This window comes from Cyprinodon variegatus, unplaced genomic scaffold, assembly GCF_000732505.1.
Source record: "Cyprinodon variegatus isolate N-32 unplaced genomic scaffold, C_variegatus-1.0 Scaffold1537, whole genome shotgun sequence".
NCBI classification, from domain to species: Eukaryota; Metazoa; Chordata; class Actinopteri; order Cyprinodontiformes; family Cyprinodontidae; genus Cyprinodon; species Cyprinodon variegatus.
In genome coordinates, this window is record NW_015151990.1 from 15,229 (window position 1) to 27,058 (window position 11,830).

Here is an 11,830-nt window from a genome sequence, read left to right on the forward strand (position 1 = left end):
GGTCTTCAAACTTGGAAAAACAAGTTCAGTGCATTGTTTTTTTAACTTTTTTTTAAATGACTATGACCTGCATGACTGAGAATCTTCACCAGCAATGAAAAACACAAAAGAAATTATAAAGATGATGCTTTTCTTCTATAGGGTATTGTTTTATGTCAAAAAAGAAAAACAAATAATAATGATAACACACATAATTTCCAAGCTAATTAAAAGTAAAATAGCCCTTAAACATATTTTTGGTGCTTTTAAAGTAACTCTGGTGTAAAAATTCAGCTAAAATATCCTTTATAATAAACAGAAATGCTTGTAAGAGTGGTATTTCTTATTGTAGTACATTAGTTATTTTTTTCAGTTCCTATTAAGAGTTCAGGGGTCACATGTACTTGTGGCTCCTAGGCAGCAGGTTACAGATCCCTGCTCTAGGAACTTGCAATCCTTGCACTACTTATGTGTAGGCACTTATTTTCTTATTAAAAAAGTCTGATATGGTTACCTACTGAAGCTCATTTAGGTCCACAGAAGGTCCACTCTGTGTTCATAGAGATGAAGCCTGTTCATTTCCTCTACTTTCCCATGTTGAGCCTTGCTGTTGCGACTTGTTTTAATCAGGAATCCAGGTTTAGCTCCCTTCAGTCTGTCGTTAGTGTTTTTGTGTCATACAAGATGGCTGGCGTATTTTTACAAGCCCTGTATCACTCTTTGCTGAACAACTTGAATTAAACCGTTCGTTTATTCTGCATGTTATCTTATCTTTCTTATCCATCTTATATTTCTTATATTTTAGCCTCCATCAAAGAGGAAGACGCAAACCCCAACTAAAGCTGAACAGAGCCAACTATTGGACCTTTCAAGGAAAGCAGAGTTCAGCCTTCTGCTGGACCTTTCTAAGCCGCTCCCTGAAAGTAACGAAACGGCAACGGAAGCCGAAGAGAGCCAACCACTGGACCTTTCAATGAAAACTGTAAATAATCCACCACTGGACCCTTTACAGGATCTCCCTGAGAGCAAACCTCAGCCCAATGATGTGAGTATTTCTATTTGATATTTCCCATATAGTTCATGGCATAATTACTCTGGTCATGTCGAAAGAATCCTCCGACTTTATTTTCAGAAATACATAAGTGATTAAATTAACACACTTTTTCACCGACACACCCAAACAAAGTTAAAACCGTGCATCAAACATCTGTGGTTGGTTTGATATATATTTCCTTCCTTCCATTAGGACCACTCCTATGCTTTGCCCTGTTCACCCACTCTAATAAAGGCCAGACTCAGTGATGCTTTGAATAGAGTGGAGATTCTAGAGCAGGAGAACCTGAATGCCAAGGCCCGAGAGCAGAGGGCAAAGAAATACATAGAGAGACTCCTGGATGATCTGAAGAGAAAGAACCTCACAAATACCTGAAAGAAAGGATTCCAAACAGGTGAAATAAATTGAAAATAACTTAAAATTTTTATGTTTTTAAGTCTTTGTCAGACTTTATAAAGGTGTTGTTTCTTACTATCTTGCTAACTAGTTTGCTTTTACTGAATTTCAGATCTTCATATGGATGGAGGGGCAAAGAGAGTTCGTCCTCCTGTTGCACCTTCTGGCCCCAGAGCAAGCAGCTGCCTGGAAGGGGAGGGGAGGTGGGGGGGTCTATGCATCCTCCCCTCCCACGTCCACAAGGGAAAGCTGTGCAATACAGTGTTTTTTCCAGGCAGGGTAGGGCAGGACACTGGAATCACCTGGAACTTATAAAGATTAATTTACCAAGCCTTTAAAAAGAACAGTGTCGTGCGTGAGGGTGACGCAGTGTTTAGTCCGCACCCAGGTACGGAGGCCCTAGTCCTCGAATTCAAATCCGACATGTTGTCCTCTGCCGCCTGTCTCTCCCCCTCTCTTAAACACCCTTTTCTGTGCTCTTTTTATTAAAGAGCACAGAAGAATGTATCCCGGCAAGAAAACAAATATTTTTAATTTGTTACATTTCAGTCGTTACAAACTGGTGAGAAAATCAGTTAATAATTCAGGGAGTTATAGTTTTAGTCAAGCATGTAATTACCGGAATACAAATTAATTCACTGGAGATCAGATCCAAGATGGCAGCCGTGTTGATGTTTTTGCTCCAAAAGGCGTTTCTGGTCCTTGAGGTGTCGAATTGTAGGATGCCCCTTGCTTCATCCATCCTTTTGTCATTTGATTTTTTTTTTTTTTTTATTGTCGAGTTCTGGACTAAATTAAGACTGAGTATGACCAATGTGAGTGACTGAGTCCTCTATATGGCACATAATAAAACATATCAGCCTGTAAATGTTTGTTGAGTGATGGTTAAATTATTCAGTTATTTAAGGAGCAAGAAATCTCAACCCTTATGTTCATTCATCATATGTAATCATCGCTAAGTGTCAGAAAACCTGTCGGAAAAGGATTTTTTTGTGTTTTAGAAAGAATGTGATTTTGAACGCGTCCTTTACCTCAACAGGAACTTCAGTTTTGGATTTATTGAAAAATGTATGCATTCATGGAGTCTGTAATGTTTTCAGTGATATAAATGTGGCTCAGCAAGCAGAGGTGGGTAATAACCAGTTAATTTACTGTTTTTTGAGTAAATTGTTGACAGTAGTATACTTTGTTCAGCTGCTCCCACCATCTTAACTTCACTGAATGATAAACAACCTGGTTCATAAAAGCAGCAAGTTCCAGATAAAGATCCATGTTAATGTCTAAATGAGGGCTCCTTTTTTTTAGAATAGAAAATAGAATAGAATGGAAAATCCTTTGCCACAATGGGGAAATTCTTGCAACCAAGCTTAATTGAATCTACATCGCATTAGGAGGTAAAGTTTATATTCAGCAAGGAGTAAAGATTGTCACTGGAGGTACTCTTTTCATAAATTTGTAAAAAACAAAACAAGTGTTTCTTCTGTGTGAAATTGTTATTATTCATTTACATTTTTTTGTTTACTTGAAATGTTTTGTTATAGTCTTTAAAATACCAGAGTTAGCACATATTTCTACATTTTGGTCTGTATATTACATACGTTTATGAGTTACTCAGTACTTTTGCAGCTGAGGCATGGCTAGTGTGCTGGTGCTTCCCAGCACCTTAAAATTTTTTTTTAAACAACTCATTTTGTGACATTTCTTACACAAATGCATTCTTAAAGCTATTCAAGTAGATAAAGTAAAAAATATTTTAGTAGGTCTAACTCCAATGTTACAACCTTGTCCATGCCTGCCAAGTTAGTATTTGACATTAAGGGAATCTTATTAAATCTGCTGCGTGCTGTCTAACTGCCCCAGTGAAGCTCCAGTATCCATTAGCTGTATTTTAAGAAAGATCCGCAAGAAATCTAAAATAACCAATTTCAGGCTACAATTAGGTGATCAGATATTGACTGGCGATACTAGCAACCTTTCTGCTTTAGGAGGTAGATGAACTTTTTTTTTTTTTCAATAATTTATACTACGGGAAATTTTCAGGAGACTGCTAGTGGGAGAAGACAGTGGCGGGCAAACTGGGAGACTGATCATTCCTGCCATGCCAAACGTACAGGTTTGCTCAAAAGTTTACATACCCTTCCATGAAAGACAGAAAAAAAAATCAGCTATCAGTAAAATAAATTTAAATTGACAAAAGTAATAAAAAGGATAAAAAGTGGAAATCATTACATTGATTTGGAAAATCAATGAACCAAATATATATATATGTGTATGTATATGTATACATATATATGTGTATGTATATGTATACATATATATGTGTATGTATATGTATACATATATATGTGTATGTATATGTATACATATATATGTGTATGTATATGTATACATATATGTGTGTGTGTGTGTATATATATATATATATATATATATATGTGTATCATGTGTATATATCTATATATGGAATTATTTTTTGAAATAATTCTATAAATCAGTATTTGATAAATAATCATTTAGTACATTCTTATTTATTATTACCTTTTTCAGTTTTGTGTTATTTGAAATACTAGAGTGAATTTATCCTTTGATGGAAGGGCATGTAAACTTTTAAGAACATCTGAATGTTTAAAGTCTGTCCTAATGTTTGTTAAAAGTCTCATTTACAGAAGGATATTCAACTAAAAACTGCCATGAGCATTCATTAGAATTTGAGTCTAATTGGTTATCTAATTTCCAACCATAGAATGCTGCAGACAGGCTGTTGTGACCCTGACAGATAAGTGGAAGAGAAGATGGATTAATAATTGTTACCTGATATGTCCTGACAGCAGCCTTTCCCCCTACTTGGATTCTCGTTCTGAGTTAAACTGTTTCGTGATGCCTTAATGTGTAAAGGAGCGGTTCTTGGAGATTCTGACTATTTAAAATACTTGGTTCTCAGATGAAGACTCTTTGGAGCCTCATATTTACTGGTCTAAGGTCAAACCAAAATGTTTCAATGACTTTTTAAGATTCTATTATACATGTTGAGGACTGTTATTATTGTTAGAGACTAACATTCATGTTTACAATCCTCAAGACTGAAGAGCAAAAGGATAGAGCTAAAAATGTTGTTACTCAACGTCCACAATTTTAATTAAAAAGATTCAGGCATCATTGACCCATTTCAAGTGAAGGTTGTTTCTGCAAAGAAAATAAGTCTTGGTGGAGAAGGGCTCCACCAGTTTGAAGTGAAAAAGAGTGTCAGGGCTGATGGCAAAGACTGGACTCCAGTTTAACTAAAACATCTTTAAAGAGACTCTAAAGCAGGGGTCTTCAATTTTTTCAAGACCAAGGACCCTTAAACTGATGGCGAGAGGGAGCGGGGACCCCCTAACTCTATATATTGTATGAAATTGCATTATATCGACCTGGTCCTATAGTCACTCTATTACAGATGGAGTGATGTAATGAAAGTAATTTCTCCCTGGGATTATTAAATTATTTCTGATTCCTCATTGATGGGTCAGGTGTTGTGAATGAAATGGTGCCCAGCTTGAAAGAGCTCCTGTGTGTCGCTGAATGTGTGCATTGATGACTGAAAGACATCTTCTGCCTTCATTTATCTGTTTACTACAGGGGGTTGAATTTATCTCAATGTGTATTCAAAGACATTTCAATTAGTGGAAAAAGATGCAGGGGGAAATATAAAAACAAAAGTCCAATCAAACAAAACTTTCGCGACCCCCATGCAGTACCTCTGTGGACCCCCTAGGGGTCGCGGACCCCCTGTTGAAGACCTCCGCTCTAAAGATATATTTCCCAGCTGAAACATGCAAGAGAGTCTTTTTTCCTTGAGATTGTCAGTAACTAAACTAATACCGCATTTTCTGGAATATAAACCGCTACTTTTTTAAAAATTCCCTTTGAACCATGTGGCTTATATGAAGGTACAGCTCTTCTGTCGATTTACCAAAACCGTCTGGGGTAAAGGTCAAAATTGGAAACCAAAGAATACAGAGCTAATTTTCAATTCGCCAGTGCTAAATGAAAATTAGAGAACAAACTAGAGAATGAACTCACACTTTCTTACATTTATTTGCAGCATTAAAGCTGTTAAATCAATATAGACACTGTGAACAACTCCTGCAGATCTGAAATAAAGAGCTGACTATGACTCATTTTTATTAGAATTATTGCAATCCTTATTGCTGCGAGCAAACAAGCTAACAATAGCTAGCATTCTTCTTCCTCTCTACTCTAGGGGTGACTCTGTGGGGACAGTGTAAAGCTAATTACTACAGTATGTATACCACACTGGCTGGACTTATAAATACTTGTGAGGAAAAGTTTTCTTCTAAAGGTTTAGGACTAAGTTATGAAACAAATTCAGGTACAGTATGTGTTGGTTAGAGTATGTGTGGAATTAATGGAAGTCAATAGAAAGTTCAAATAAGAATAATAAGTGTCATGGTTGTATCCATCTGTGTTGCCCTACAATGGACTTATGACTTGTCCAGGGTTTACCCTGCCTTTTGGACAGAGGCTTTGGAGAAAACAGAAGAAGGTTATAGAAAAAAAACATACAACAACTAATCTCTTTTTGTAGTCTTGATGTTTTTTCACAGCTTTTGTTAAGAAAGATTGGCCTTCCTCTGGTTTGATGCAAATAATATACAAGTCCATTCTGTAAGGTGTTTTCCCCCAGGCGGTACTAACACAAACTATCAAACCATTGTTGTAAAGAAGTGATCTGCTGCTGTGAATAAAAACAAGGCACTAATCTCCAACCTTCCCATCATCAGAATGATTATTGAAACAATTTTTATTTTTCTAGGTTATTTTTGCAAGTCAAATTTACTGTTGATAAAAATGTCTGCAGCGAGAGAATTAAGTGTTTCACAAAACGAAAAGACAAAAATAATTATCCTCAAGCACAAATGTAGAGACATTATTCTATGGAGGTTTTTTATTGCAATGTAATGCCAATGGAAACACAACTATATTGTCAACCAATTCTGAGGCAAAGCAAGTTTATTTCTACAGCTTTTTTTAAATACACAACACGATCAAAGGTAAGCTTTAAAAGCCACGTTCTCCTTGCTGCAAGACAACAGTGCTAACCACTTTGCAAAAGTGTGGCTAAAAAAACATAAATTGACTGGTAAAAGTAAATAGAGGTACTACTTTCTACCTATTGGTGTTTATCCAGATAATGGTTCTTACCACTGAAAGCAGTCTTTCATGCATTTATCACAACCCTATTTATTCTAGATGTTAAGAATCTTAAAACTTTGGCAGAAGCAACAAATAAAAAGAAATTTCATCAATATTTCTAAGTCTCTCCCATAAATGTTAATATTTGTCTATCGAAAGAAAATTCTACGTAAGTGGAAAGAATGCCATGCAGGTTAACCTTTAAGAAGGGGGACGCAGCTTTTCTTCTAGTTAAGCTACTGCTTTTCTTCTAGTTAAGCTACTGCTTTACAATGGCACATGAAGTTTCTTTTCTCAGAGCAGTCTCTGGTAATCCAGTTTTCTTTGTTATGATTCGACACGGTGCCACAGTGTTTCCACTTGCTGGGGCAACCTGGCAGCGTCGCTTCCTGGTCCAGCATCTCTCCATCAGACCACCACCACTCCCCTCCCAGAAAGCGCAAGCCTATCCAAACCTGATAGACACAAGGCAAGAGTCGAAATGCAACAACAATCACAATAAATCCTCAAGACAAGTATGGTTTTGAATGAATGGAATGAAATTCTGGTTTATGCAATTTTGTTATCACAAAATATAAAGAAAAAAAAGACCTGATCGCTGGTGGCTCCGTAGATACGATTCCTCACATAGTCAAAGTCAGATGAACCAGACATGCTGACAAGGTCACATTTGTTGGATTCTGATGACATGCTCTTGCAGTGATTCATGGCATCCTCCCACATCTTGTTTTCTTTCACCAGCACCAGCTTATCATCATAGCACATCCAGTTTAGGCGTTCAGAGCAAACTGTGCTATGCCATTTTCTATCAGTGGTATTATAAGATCCACAGCCGGCACCTGATTGTGGTGGTGATGCCCAATTTGTACTGTTTGAAACATCATCTCCTGTCAAGCCATTACCAGTTCTGAAACAACACAAACAAAAAACACAAAAATGATGTGAATGAAATTAGCTACATTTGACATCCTTAATTTTGTTAAAATGCAAAGAGATTGAATGAAAACAGAAACTCACCTTACATCGATCATCCTCCAGATGGATGGGTGCTCAGGATCTTCTTGTAGACCAATCCAGACCGTTTCGTGGCTTTTTGACACCAACCAATCAGTCACCAGGTCCATGTCTACTGTGTCCCAGGTAACCATGTCTATATAGTTATTCTGGCAGTACTTTCTCGCTAGATGCCATGTCAGTGTCTGAGAAGGAATGGTTATGGTTTTGGGTATCTTTGCTTCTAACCAAAACACAAGCATGAAAAGGACGAGCAGCATCAGCTTAGAGCGGCCTTTCTTCACCATGTTTAGTCCTGTTGTCACTTCAGGTCAGATGTGTCTGCAACTTGAGAGGAGCATTCTTATTTATACCAGTATGCAGGTTTCAGTCATCAAGACCCACCTCAATGCAATCAGCTGACCAGTAACTGCCCCACCTTAGAGCGATGTGACTCATGCTTATCCAGTACTTTCCAGCTTATAAGGAAATACATACAGTACAAAGCTTCACCTGACCTGAATATATTAATTTAAACTTGCTTTATCAAGCTAGCCTAATAAAAATAAATAAATAAACTGAAAATACAACTGGCCTTTTCTGTTAAATGTTTTGTCAAACATTAAAATCATTTTATTAACTTACGAGAAAGAACCAAGATATAAAATCTCATAGATTAATATAAAACGCTAATGTAGGGATCAAATGTGAACAATCAAAATGTTGATTTAGGTTTTCTTATATGAAAATCGTATTTAAAACAAAATCAGCCCCAATGAAGTTCTACCTGTTTCAGAAGCAGTTTAATTGATTAATTTGATCATTTATTCAAATTGTGCCCATTTACAAAGCTTGGCTGGTAGGAAAATCCGGCTCCTGGTTAATGACTCGATTTGACATGCTGATTATCCCAGTCAGGGCTGAATTTAATGTATCTTTCCATTAGTTTTAAGATATTTGAATGGACGAATAAATAGGAATTTAATTAGACAATTATGAAAAACAACAATAAATGAATCAACAAATTACATACAACAGAGACTAGTTAACATCAACTAAATCAAACCCTAACTTTCAAACTAAGTAAATTCACCTGAACATAAATAGAAACAAAACCCTCCACTAAATAAACTTGTCAGTATATACGGCCAGAGAAGTGACATTGATTAATGGAAATTGTCTGAGGGGAGAAGTTATTGTCCATGCCCCCTCTCCCTCTAATTCCACTTGAACCTAAGGTAGAGTAGGCTTCCTGTTATACTTGTTTATTGTCCAATACACACACACACACACACACACACACACGCACAGCTGTGTTTTCATGACATATGGGGGCATTTAATTGACTTGCATTTATTTTATATGGCCTAACCCAGATCCTTACCCTTATCCTTACCCTAACCCTAACTATTACCAAGATGTACCTAATCCTAACCTAAACTGAATTCACACCTTAGTCCTTAACCTAACCCCAACTCAAAGAACAGAACTTTACCATATAGGGACCAGTTAAAGGTCCCCATATGTACCAGTAAGTCCTCGCATGTAGGATATTTTACAAAATGCTTCCCTCACATTGTACTGTAGGTAAAACAAGACCACACACACACAAAAATAAATAATGATAATAATAATATATATATAGCTCTGTCGACAAAAGGCACATTTTAGTTGCCCTATACTCCAGTTAATTATTAATTAATTACTAAATTAGTTGACGATTATTTAAATCTTCTTCTGCTTCCTCAGGAACCAGGCCTTCCCTGCGATCTCAGCATTCTTCTTGGTCAGGTGCTCGTTAATAAACACGCCCTTTAGCAACCCGCCCTGTGTCAGTAGAGCAGTTTTTTGTTTCCAGTTACTGAACCTCATGATAATCTGCAGTTTGTTGTTGTTCCCTCATCTCTGGAGCGAATGGCCACGTTTTAATTGAGTCACACTCCAGCTTTATCCTCTTGGCAAGAGGAACGAGGCCACCTGTTCCTCTGTGGACTTCGTCTCGTCGGGTGACGGCTCACCAGCCGGACAGGGCACTGCCACGACGCCGGTGAAAGAGTGGGGCTTGACAGGCAGTCCAGTGATGATCACATCGTTCATTCTGGCGTACTGTTCCAAGTCAGCCACTCAGTCTTCCAAAACTGTAATCTGTTTGTCCTTTTTGTCATTCAGCAGCCGTAATGCCTTCACCTCTTCAACCAGGTTCAGAATGGACTTTTGCTTAAGATGAATGGCCGAGGTTTCTCCAGTAAGGAAATCCAATGCTTTCCTTATCTCCTCAAAATCCTCCAAGGCTGGATTCTTCTTAGGGCCCATGCTGGTAACAGGAAGGTAAACACCTCCACGCAACAGCCAAGATGCTGCCCTGCTTTGAAATATTAAAAGCAGGGCAGCTGAGGTGAGACTAAATAAAGCAACAAATAAGACAGAACATCTTCTGCCATTAAACTAATAACCGTAACAAATGATCAAGTTGAGTTTGATGCAGTGGTGCACAGAACACATGTTTAGAGGCCTCAGTCTAATTTTGAAACTGAAGTAACAAATAAGATTTGATGCCCTGTGATGCACTTGGGTTCAGTTAAAATCCTAAAATGTTAAACCGATGGCTGTGTGGTCCAAGAATAAGACTTTTTCCCAGCTGTTACACTGTTACACATTACACTGTTACAAGGACAGGGCAACGAAACAAACTCTCTGCATTAAACCCGTGGGGAGCAGTGGGCTGCCATTTGTGCAGCGCATGGGGAGCAGTGTGGGGTTAATGGTCTTTTGCTCAGGGACTCAGAGTCAGTGGTGTCAAAAGTATACGCATTTGTTACTTAAGTGGAAGTATAGATACTGCAGTTTAAAAACACTCTGGTAAAAGTTGAAGTATCAGCTTGACCTCTTTACTCAACTAGAAGTGAAACAGTATGTGCTCCAAAAAACTACTTAAAGTATAAAAGTATAAAGTAATCTTAAATAAAAAAAAAAAACAGTCAGATGCCACTATATGAATTGAAAGCTCAATTTTACGACTATTTTGAAAAATTGTTTGAGATAGGGCCAAGGATGAGGGAGGTCTTTTTGGTCTCCGTCTCTATCTCCCGATACGCTCTCACCTGTGTCCGACTTTTCCGACATTTCAAAATCTTTTTCTTAATCAGACATTGTAGCATGGCATAGACAATTCACGTTTACAGTTTGAAGAACTCCTGCTTGCTTCTGATGATTTCCTTTAGCTAACCAATAAGTGTTTACGTTCTATGACTCATCCAATTACACTAGTTTTTACTAGATGTGGATGGCGCAAATGATCTGCATTGGATGGCGCACATGGCGTGAAATAAATATTTATAAACATTAAACCGAAGCCAAGAGTAACGAGTAATGTTTGTTTTAAAAATATAAGGAATAGAAAATAAATATACTTGTGTGAAAATCTAATGAGGAGAAGTCAGAAGTAAGCAGAAAAATAAGTAATGGAGTAAAATATAGATACATAAAAAGTGTACTTAAGTACAGCTTGAGATTTCTGCTCAGAGTGGCAATCTGTGGGAGTGGGGCTTAAACCAGAACCACAGGATTCCAAGCTCTGTGTCCTAACCACTAAGCCGCCAGTCCTCCAAATGTCAGAGAAGTTCCTAAGAACTACCATTGGAGGAGAAATAATCATGGCAGTCTCATTACTTAAAATCTATGAGAAGTAAATAAGAAAAAAAAAGCTTAATTCTTTGAAATAAAGGAAAACAAGTTGAACAGTCAATGTTAGATTCAACAGAGACCAATCATCATCTCTTTTGTACCAAATTGTGTAACATTGTATCCCAGCACCTCATATATCCATCATTAAATACTTGCATAGATCAGACTAAACAGTACCTTTGTCTCAACTGAAATTCTTGTTTGACTAAAGAATCAATCAACAAGCATTGTGTCAGTGTGTGTGTGTGTGTGTGTGTGTGTGTGTGTGTGTGTGCCTGTCTAGCCATCAGAGTGAGGACAATTTTTCCAATTCTTCCATCAAATTGAGGACCTGTCGTTGCAAAGAAAAGGACAATTTGCTGGTCTATACTTTGTACCTAACCATTTTGCTAATGGTTAGGTTTAGGGCTAATGTATCAAATGGCTTAGGGTTAGAGTGAAGTATTCATTGGTAATGGTTAGGTGCAGGGCTAGGGCATAGAATAGGCATAGGTTGAAAATGACTGAAAATCAATGGAAGTCAATGGG

At 37.4% G+C, this 11,830-nt stretch overlaps 2 protein-coding genes across 2 annotated transcripts in view; one reads left to right on the forward strand and one right to left on the reverse strand.

Moving 5' to 3' along the window:
• LOC107103823 overlaps window positions 1-2,859 on the forward strand; it is a 7,005-nt gene extending 4,146 nt beyond the window's left edge. Inside the window, exons 3-5 of the mRNA XM_015403656.1 lie at window positions 785-1,024; window positions 1,226-1,427; window positions 1,542-2,859. Coding sequence (XP_015259142.1) covers window positions 785-1,024; window positions 1,226-1,408 — 423 coding nt within the window. The 3' untranslated portion in view covers window positions 1,409-1,427; window positions 1,542-2,859. The remainder of the gene's footprint in view (window positions 1-784; window positions 1,025-1,225; window positions 1,428-1,541) is intronic.
• Window positions 2,860-6,436: 3,577 nt separating this feature from the next.
• LOC107103826 (macrophage mannose receptor 1-like) overlaps window positions 6,437-11,830 on the reverse strand; it is a 9,686-nt gene continuing 4,292 nt past the window's right edge. Inside the window, exons 2-4 of the mRNA XM_015403660.1 lie at window positions 7,643-7,966; window positions 7,217-7,532; window positions 6,437-7,080 (exon numbers count right to left, since the gene is read on the reverse strand). Of these exons, the coding sequence (XP_015259146.1) occupies window positions 6,880-7,080; window positions 7,217-7,532; window positions 7,643-7,926 (801 nt within the window). The 5' untranslated portion in view covers window positions 7,927-7,966 and the 3' untranslated portion in view covers window positions 6,437-6,879. The remainder of the gene's footprint in view (window positions 7,081-7,216; window positions 7,533-7,642; window positions 7,967-11,830) is intronic.